This window comes from Fulmarus glacialis, unplaced genomic scaffold (assembly GCF_000690835.1).
Source record: "Fulmarus glacialis isolate BGI_N327 unplaced genomic scaffold, ASM69083v1 scaffold23136, whole genome shotgun sequence".
In the NCBI taxonomy this organism is placed as follows: Eukaryota; Metazoa; Chordata; class Aves; order Procellariiformes; family Procellariidae; genus Fulmarus; species Fulmarus glacialis.
This window is the reverse complement of record NW_009220317.1, coordinates 3,769-13,835: the sequence shown is the minus strand read 5'-3', so window position 1 is coordinate 13,835 and position 10,067 is coordinate 3,769. Positions and strand designations below refer to the sequence as shown.

Below are 10,067 nucleotides of genomic sequence, written 5' to 3'. Positions count from 1 at the left end.
AGTAAACTTACTGTTGCAAACACTTGTTAACATTTACAACAGTCAAATCAAATGCCTCCAAAAGGACAAAGAAAAATCCCAAATCTAAACATCCCCAAGTCCTAGAGGGAAACAGCACTGGATCCTGATGTCAGGCAAGCATACATCTCTCTCATGGGCAGAGTCAAAACGTAAGGTCTGAACACCCTTCTCTCCCCCACCTACTCTTGTCAGAGACTTATGAAATGTAAATTAATGCCATAGCTTTTTGTTCTTTCTCCTATTTTTACTTCTGCAAGAAATGCAAGTTTCTGATAGTGTTAAATGCTTCAGATAATCAGAACAAAAACAGAGCCTACTTTGAAGGACAAATACTTGCCAGCTGCCTTCATCCAAACACAATGAAGCCAGAAACTTAGCTCTGGTTCTGCACTTCCCGTTATCCATCTCCTATAGCGAGGACGTTCAATGAGGTTTCTCAAAAGAAACAGGAGCACTTGAATTCAGCTTCTTCCTCTGTTTATCAGGGGACCTTAGATCCTCTACAGTGCCCAACTGATTTCCACTTTTCCTGAACCCACACAAGTCATAAAGAAAAGGTGCAAGCTTACCTCTAGAATTTCTTCCACCTCTGCTGCTTCTGAGTGAAATTGTCTGGCTTAGTAAGACTTGAATCCCCCCTCACACACACACAAATGTTTTCTCTACTTTTTTATCTGGGTTTCTCTGCCTCCCATAACCTGCCTCCCATTGCAGAGACATTCTGGCCATTTCTTAGACAAGTGCCAGGGTTTATTTCCGCAGTAACAAGTCAAACAGGAACGCAGCCACGCCTTCAAACTGAGCAGAAGACAGAGCAGCCTGTACCTAACTGTAGGTATTTCAAGCCCCTGAGAGAGAAATGCCACTTTTAAGAGGCACAGACTGCTGTCTCACAGTCACCTCCTTTTTAAAAGGAGGAGCTGCAATGCAAATTTAAGCAGATCACACCGACAATAACATCAGACGGAAAGGGATGTACCATAGCAATGGAATGGAAGTGTCCTGCGAACAAGGTGTATGAGGTCTTCCCTCACATCACCTCTACCCAGAGCAGGACGTTCAGTCAAGTATCATTCCCAAATAACCTCTGCCTAGACTTGAGGATGAGAGAGATGATAATATCACTAATACCCTGCCAGAAGGGCCCTTACCTAGTGAAAGGCTGGCATTAGACTGCCAGCAGTTTTACTAGCATCACAAATCCATTCAAATAAGAACAACCCTATTAGTAAACAAACAAAAGGCTGTAAGGCAAATGTGAGATTTCTCCCCTTATAATTTCCTACATGTACCAGAAATCCTTACACCAGAGAGAGGTGGTGAGGGAAGTAACAATGAGGAACAGGAACAGCTCCACGCTATCAAAATTAGGCTTGTCAGAAGCTGTTGAATGTCTTTGGCACATAATAGTTGATGAGACAGCAAGGAGCTTATTTTCTCTGGCCATAATATTTCAGATTCCCTGAAATTTCCTGACATCATCAATCAGGTCATACTCCTCCTCATCACCCAAAGTGATCTTTTTAAGTTATTGGGCACTTTTAACTCCAGCTTATGAAGGGTCTCAAAATTGCTTAGTTCTTTAAAGTCCTGCAAAAACAGGGCCCAGATTGGAGAGCGACCCTAATCAGTGCCCCAATCGAACAAAGCATTTCATCCGTGTCAGGCATCAGGGAGTCCACAAAGCTCTCAAGAGCCACAGGAAACCAAGCTTCACTGGATTTTTTTTTTTTCTTTTTTTAATCGTTTTGTTAAAGAAGTGAAGGCAGGTCCAAGAAGGAAACACAACACACTATTTCTGGCTTTTGCAGAATGGTACTGCAACATCACAGCTTAGGTTTCTCTTCTAAAATAGGGTTAATTAACCAGCTAGCCTTTTCCCACGTCAATGCTATAGCCTTCCCAGTCACTTCTTCCGTATACCTGGCAATTGTGTTCTGAACTGCAGCTTCACCGGTTCCTTACTTGTTAATCCATTGATGATCTGCTGACTATTTCCTACAGCTCTGGCAGAAGTCTGAAGAGACAAGTTTGCTCTGTTAGGATAAGCCTGTGTCAGCTGACCATAGCCATCCCCAGAGCCCAGTGTTAATGCTACCTTTTCTAACAGAGCCACAAGATACGTATGCCATTTCAAAAGTTCTTTTGAACATCAATAGAAAGCATAATGTAAATGCTTTTTCAATCCACAAACACACCATCCAATCTTTTTATTTTCCTAAAGCTGTGTTTTGCTGAAATAGTAGTCAGCAGCTTTAATGGAGTACTTCAGTTTTTGGGTACACCTATACTGCAACTACAGGATGAGATCACAGTGCAGTTAATGTAAACTAATACAGCTAACGTTGGGCAAAAGTCACAGCACCACTGCTAGCCCAAGCCGCAGCCTAAGCTTCAGCCCAAGCTGCAGCCTAAGAGCACAAATTCTGAGGTCTCCATAAACACACAGTGGAGTCCATTGTTCACTGTAATTTCCTTGCTACCTTCTTTGCCTAAGGCAGCATAGGCACACCATCGCACGCCAGGCACAAGTTCACTGTAGTGGCACATTTTGCTGTGCCAGCCATGCCTTGTTTGGGAATTCAAGGCTACTGCACTACTACAAAATAACACTTAACGCCAAATAGCAATGTCTCCTCTGTTGCTAGCAGTACTGTAACCAATCGTCTTGTTCCCTACAGGTAAGTTATCTGTATTCACACACAAAGCATCTCAAGGAGGAACAGTCAAAACTTATGAGGCTAAACTCTTCCACAGAGCCATCAAGGTGATATGGAAGGGAACAGCATGTGGGCTAAAAAAGCAATGCGAAGTCTACTGTTTTAAAGCTGCAGTGGACTTGCTTAAGCTTCATAGGCTTTTAATGAATTCACCTCAATAGTGTTTTTCAAGTCATAGACTTTGGGGAAAGTAATCTTTAACATCTCACAGTCTAACATTCTACCAAAATGAAGAGATCTCAATATAAGTTAAAATAAGCTCCTCGGGCTCCATTACACCAATATAATGACCCTCTCACCTCAGTTCTTCAGCTACAGCTTATGAAGTTGGCCAGCTGCTAGCAGAAGGCTTCTCCCTAACATTTGTACGCAAAGAAAAAGGTCACAGAATTCCAGATATACAAATTCCCAATTCCTCAATTCCCAAGCCATTTCAGAAGCTAAAACTTCACATTTCTTGCAGAAGCTGGAGTTTTGCTTAGCTTGCTGTCTTTTCAAAGACAGGAAAAGATGTTTGGCACCCAGAATTCCATTAAATGAGCAATTTCCTGTTTTTATTTTCTCTTTAACAGGAGTACATTGAAGGCTTTCAAGTGTCCAAGTGGTATGCATGATGCTTTACTTAGCACCTTCCAAAATCAACAGTACGCTCTTTTGCCACCTATTCAGAGAGAGGCTCATCAACAGCTTGTCGCTGTGCTGTAGAAACGCAATGATTTACTCAATATAGGGAATGGAAGACAGGTTATGTCATTCAGTTGACAGACTCCATGAAAATTACTCAAAAAACATGGCAAATATCAATTCAGGACAAAACATACTTTATTGTACTGTAATGTCAGAAGTACAAGAAAAGTACTGCAGAGAACCATGCTAATGGGGCTTTTAGGGTCTGTGAAGGACAGAAGTACAAGATAATGGGGTACTACTGTACTCAGTGCAAAAACTGATTCATTTGAGGCACAAGTACACTATTGTTTAAGCAGCTTGATTCAAGCACAGCTCTGGTATGTGATCTACTCTGTTTTCTTTCTATGTGACTATTCTATAATAAAGCTACTTTTACATGAAATAGGCAGTAGATTCAAGTCAGGGGTGTCCAAATTGCCACTGGGCAATCAAAAAAATTAAGAAAAATACTCTGCATAGTCACCCTCCACATTTTAGTTTCAGATATGGAGCTGTGGCTAGTGGAGAAAAGTTATTCTGAAAGTCAGAGCCCAGATCTGTTTGGTTGGGTGGGGTTTTTTTCCCCTCTTGTATATCTGTGGGTAACTTATTTCGCATTGACCACAATTTATCCATTAAGAAAAAAAAAAACAACTTGTATCTTTGATAAGGAATAATACATATCTAACATTCAAATTAATTTCAGCCCTTGAGATCTTAACTTATGGCTTAAGAGACAATGAAAGTATTTGGGTACCCTGGATTTAAGTTAATGAAGAGCATTTTTGCTAAAAAGGCAAGCAAGATCACTGTTTTAAACAGAGCTGACCTCTACAAGAAGAAAGCAGGAATCCAAGTCACTAGTTACTACTAGGCTGACATGTACTGCTGCCCAGAAAGATAAAAATGTAACATCACAATGAAAAGGTTCAACAAAGTTGAAAGATAAAGGTTTCAACACCAGAAGCAGCATTTGAAAACAAGCTGTTTAAGTTAATCTTTTCAAGAGATGCAGATTGCATAACTCTAGGCATGAACAAACATGCTGGCAATCTTCTCCTTTTACACAACAGCTGTGTTTAACATAGGAAGTTCTGGGTTTAAAGAAAGCTACTTGAAGAAGAATTAAGATTTGCAATTGCCTGTCTACTTAATGAGATTAGTAGAGAAACGAAAAAAAAATTACTACTGAAACAGTAGTTTCTCAGTGGATCCCTATTAATACAAACACAGCTTCTGATTTGTAAGCAACGCAAGACTAAACAGACAACTATTATTTTATATTATTACTATGCTTATAAGTTACATCAGTTAAAATTAAAAAAAGCCAAGCAGTTTTGCCCTATTTCAAGAATAGTTTCCAATCAACACCAGTTTACATGGTGAATGGGACTTCACAAATAAACAAGGAATGGTGACATCTTTGGGTCAAGAACGACAAGAAATAATGGGCTCTGTGCTACCAATCAACCTCAACAAGAATATGGCACAAGGGCCAGCCCAAGCTGTACCAACACTGAACCTTTAGCACTCGGCACAAATTCGGATCTCTTTACTTTAGCTAGCAAATCAGGTGAAAAGACCGGGAAAAAAAAAAACAAAACTAACTAAAAACTTAAGCCAAAAATTGGAATATACTTTTTAAAAAACATCTGTAGTTTTAAAATAACTTTACGCTGACATCAGTTTGTGCAAACTAAAAAAATTCATTGATTTCTCTCTAACAAAAGACAAATCCCCCAAGTATTTTCCTTTTAGTCCACTGTATCTGTAGATACAATCTCAAATCTAACAGATGTAAATGCAAGAGAGAAAAAGTTACAGCATCTGCACAACATTCTTTCTACAAACAGCTGCTGGAGGGAAAGTAAAATATAAAAGGAATAAAGAAAGGAAGGTTCCATCTGAAATACTCTCACAATCTTTCCCACTCTGTAGTCCATGAATCCGACTCTGATGCTAAGGTGACAGTGTATGTAAGCAGATTTTTTTGTTGATTTTATTATTTTTGAGTTTCAATTGAAGAGAACCTGCAAAGAGACTCAAGCCTTTTCAGGAATTGTCGGATGGAACATGCTCCTCAAATCCTTCACTCTCTCGGACCAACGCTCTTTCCAGGATAACACGGCCTTCCTTGTAGCGCTGGCTGTCTTCAGTGGCAAATTCATAGATCCAACCCAATTTGCTGTTGCAGTTCTTGCAGCTCACATCTCGAACCATGTGGCGGCCAGTGAGCATGACCCGATCCTGAACTTCACTGTATTGCAAATTTACCACCTGATACAAATATACAGGGGATAGGGAATAGAAAGGATTAGTTGCCTAGAGCAAAGCTTTGTTACAAGGTCCACGACTACCAACATTTTAAAAGTAAGGATCCTGTGGCACTGCACATGAACTGAAAACTGCAGTGTAGTAAGTCAACAGTCCTTGAAAATCTCCTGCTTGAGAAGGTAATGCTTTGAAGATGTGCTTCACGGGGATGTATAACCCTCACTGTTTAACTGAGAGACGTGAAATGCTATCACAAGATGTGCAGAGTACTGTGTTCAACTTTGAGTGAGAAATTCCTGGTGAATAGCTTGTAAACTAATTGGTATTAATCCACTTGTAATATATGTAACCCACTTCTGGATGATCACTTATTCCCAGAAATCAGAACCAAAATATTAAGAGAGGTACTTCTTTAAAAATCTTAGGGTGCTTTTGAAATAATCATCTAAGAAAAAGGAAGGCTCACTGGCTGAGAATGTAGGCATTAAACATTCACCTTTTTTTGTGTGCCATCTCGGCAGCTTAAAATATACTTTTAACTTGTTTAGGCAGCAACACCACAGAACCAGGGTGCATAATTAGTTGAAAAGTTGACATCAGAACTACATCCAAACTGATAATACGCAGTAGGATTCTAAAAGATGGGGTTGCACTGCTTTCTCAACTTTCCACCTGACTGTGCTTGCTCTCTCTGCTTCAGATGTAAGGCTTCTGACTGCAGAAATGTAAAAATCAAACTTCTGTGACTAAACTCCACTATGTAACACAAGCAAAATTTGAACCCCAGGATGCAATGCTTATTGGATGAGAAAAAAATCAGCTCTTTTATAGCTATGCAGCCTAACATTTACCTATAAATACTACTGACAGGATTCAGCATGCCAGAAATCCCAAGGCCAAGCACAGTTAAGTGAAGACATTACTGATGCCTCTTTCAACTCTGCCGATGACCAAATGGCTTTCAAGAAAAAACCCAAACCAAAACAAACCAATGATTACATGACCAGGAACTTTGTGAGAAAGCAAAGGACAATCACTGTTTTTTCAATGAGTCTAAGGGACAAATCTATATGGAGGGCTAATAAATAATGCTACAATTCACTCAGAGTTATGACTTCCATATTTCAATCTGTTGAATTAAATACTACTGTTAGCTTAAATGCGTTTTAGAAATTAAACAGAATACTATCTAGACTTTTTTTTTTTTTTAAACTGAGTAAAAGTGCAAATGCCTTTGAAACTCTTTGATGGACAAAAGATACTCTCACAGGGAATTTGAGGTTCATATTACAGAAGTCTCCAAAGTTAAAACTCCATGCATTTTGGCATGATGCCTCTATATACACAATCCTCTTTATAGTCTTTTAGTATTGCAGATAAACTAATTTAGATAGCTTGCCATCAATAGCAAATGCCTAATTTGACTTCAAAGACAGTTGAATAGAACAAAATAAAAGCTTTTTAGTTTTGATAACAGATTCATATCCCACAAACTCATTTTTCAAAAGCTAATAGTAGTTCCCCCTCAGCTTCTTACCAACCTTGTTAAAAAGAAAGGCTCTTCCCGTGGCCCCTGTAAAACGAGTGGAGATGAGCTCAGAACGATTGGTCAGAATCGTGTCGCAGTTTGCACAGGAGAACAGGCGAGTGCCGCCAATATGATCCAGAAAAATTCTTCCCATTTTTAGAACTTACGTAAGTTTATAGTCAAGACCTGAAAAAAAAAAAGGAAGATCATGTACATGTAAAAAAAGCATTGCAGCAAAAACAATAAAACCCAAAGCACCCCATATACATGGCAGAATATTCTGCAAACCAATTCAGCTAATGATTACTGAAGTTCTTTCTTTCATAGATGAATTACTGAATTTATAGACTGCAATCATCCTTTCTCATCAAGACAAGTTCTTTCCCAAAATGACCATCCTACCAATAAAATGACACACCTAGATACAAACTAATTACATTAAACAAGCAAAACATGAACTGAAACCTTTAAAATATAGTTCAGACATTTACAGACCACTACCGGACCCTACAGTTCTTAAACTCAAAAGCTTCCACTCCTATTTTCTTTTCCTCTTTAATACAATACTGAAATACCATTCCATTACATTCCCAACAACTCACCCATCTTAGTCAGTACTGGGAAATGAAGCACTGAGAAGTACATTGAGTCACCAAGACAATTATAGTTTAATTTTCCCAAGTCATCCCCCTTTTTAAATATATATTTATTTTGTCACTTCCCCTCAGCTTTGCACAATTTATGACATGCAACCACACACCACCATCATCCAGGATGCTTTAGTCTTCTAGTATAGCAGACTGGGCTACTGTATTTGACTTGACACTTACTGGTTTCATATACATAACAACACAGGAAAGGTTTGGATGCTATTTCACATAATAAACAATACACCCAGTCTTTACACCAGACAGCTTTATACACAAACGTTTAAAGCTGTCTAATCTAAATCCAAAATACTGTGTCATTTACCCAAGATATTTCCAAAGCATCATCACTAAAATACCTGAGCAACTCCAATGAGCAGAAAAAGAGAGTTTAGAAAGTTTATAGCAGCAGATCTGCAGTACCCGATAAATAAACCTCTTCACTGCTTGAGAAAATTAAAGTATCTCACCAACTTTATACCAACTAACATAAATTACTCAAAGTTAACTTGCGAGTAGGCACAGAACATATCAGACAGCTGAAAACTTAAATCACGAAGGATGAGATAACATGACAAAGGAATTAAATTATGATGTTATTTCCATTTCAACTGCAGAAAAGCTTTATGACTAAACATCTATAGTTAAACAAGTTAAATATACCTCCTTCTATGCTTCAGATATGGAACCAGAAAAGAGTATTGTCTCTGCTTTTTTCATGCACAGCAATGCAAAATAAATCTGACACACTGCAGTATTAAAGTTGTGGGGGTTTTACTTTTCAGAGCAGGAGACAGTGTGCCATTCATAGAGAAATTAATCAAATTTTGTGCTCCTCAAGTTAAATATTCCATGTCAAATGTCTTGAAGAAGGACAAATACCTAAACTAAATCCATTTCAAGTTTTAGGGGATCAGTTTCTTAAAGCTTACTGTGACATGCACAAAGCAAATGGACTAAAACATGCACCTGCACACACAAAATTTAAAATACCATCTTTATAGGTAAAAATCATAAGTCACTGACATGATGATTTTTTTTTTCAATTGCTTTATTTCACTGCTTTGTTTTCTTACAATGTGTGGCAATAAAAAGTGTTCCTAGTATTGAACAGAGTGATTTTAGCACAAGTTCCTTACATTCAGGTTTTTCAAATCACTATTAGCCTTCTGTAGCCGATCTGAAGGATACATAAAAATTCAAAGCAATGGAATGACTCTTTCCTTTAAAGGTGCTATAATACCCATTTCTCTTCTTGAAAGGATAAAGAAAAGAGATCTTGAGTTTGACAAAAATATTTCAAAGACTTAGCTGAGTGTAGGGGTGCGACTCCTTGTGACTCCACTCGAAATACAAGAAGCATTTTCCTTCAATTTCTCTAAGCATTATACCTTTCTAATATGCCTTTATCTTTCCTAGCAAGCAAGAGCAAAAGAAAAAATTAAAATGTGAATAGCAACAGCATGAAGGAAAATCAACAGACAATAAGTGTGAATAAACAAGTATCAGTCAAAGTCTCTAACCAGAAGAAACCACAAATACAAGCAATAAAAGCAATTGTGACAGATATGCCCATAAGGCACTTGGCCTAGCTCCATGTGTCATCCTTACTAATTTTGGATAATGTTATTTTTGTGTTGATTGTATTGTCGATTAAAAACAATTAACCAATCATAAGTAATTGTAAATGTGGAATCAACATCCAAAGGGGTATTTCTTTCAGGGTAAACACAATGTTCACCCTGTCAGTATTTTTAGAAGCTAACATAAAACAAATCCAAAACCATCCCTCTCTTTTACAAAGAGCAACACAAACGCTAAGCTTGGTAAGTGATAAGAACAGATCCATTACACAGACTAACCTTGCAAAGCATGCCATTTTGAAAAATACGCCTGTGAACACTTAAAATGCAACACATCACCTATCTAAAAACATAATTCATGTTACTGCACCCAGAAAAGCAGTAACCCAGAGTCACTAAAACCAAAATTTAAAAACTTCAGAAGAAAGCGCGAGTGTAATTCTTACAAGCAAGTTAGAAGTCAAAGCGACATACAAATGTATTGCTTCTGGATATGGCATTATGCATGGATTGAAGTGTCGAGCCCTGAAGATACTGAACATTAAAATAAATGCATAAAGAAATATGTTCGAAGACTTAAGGCTGAAAAACCTGCCTCGTAATACAAGGCCTAAAATCTTCAATT

At 38.1% G+C, this 10,067-nt stretch overlaps 1 protein-coding gene across 1 annotated transcript; it reads right to left on the bottom strand.

Annotated features, from left to right (window-relative positions):
- Window positions 1-3,541: 3,541 nt before the first annotated feature.
- Window positions 3,542-7,502, bottom strand: YPEL5 (yippee-like 5 (Drosophila)). The gene is made up of 2 exons (XM_009580731.1): window positions 7,226-7,502; window positions 3,542-5,687 (listed from the first exon to the last, which is right to left on the bottom strand). The coding sequence occupies exons 1-2, from the start codon at window positions 7,364-7,366 to the stop codon at window positions 5,463-5,465; spliced, it is 366 nt and encodes a 121-aa protein (XP_009579026.1). The 5' UTR covers window positions 7,367-7,502; the 3' UTR covers window positions 3,542-5,462.
- Between the last annotated feature and the right edge of the window lie 2,565 nt (window positions 7,503-10,067).

What these genes read in the sequence shown, in the direction of transcription:
- YPEL5 (XM_009580731.1), bottom strand. Translation starts at nt 7,366, where the DNA reads ATGGGAAGAATTTTTCTGGATCATATTGGCGGCACTCGCCTGTTCTCC. An exon ending in GAGCCTTTCTTTTTAACAAG is followed by an intron (nt 5,688 to 7,225) that starts GTTGGTAAGAAG and finishes TATTTGTATCAG; the next exon opens with GTGGTAAATTTGCAATACAG.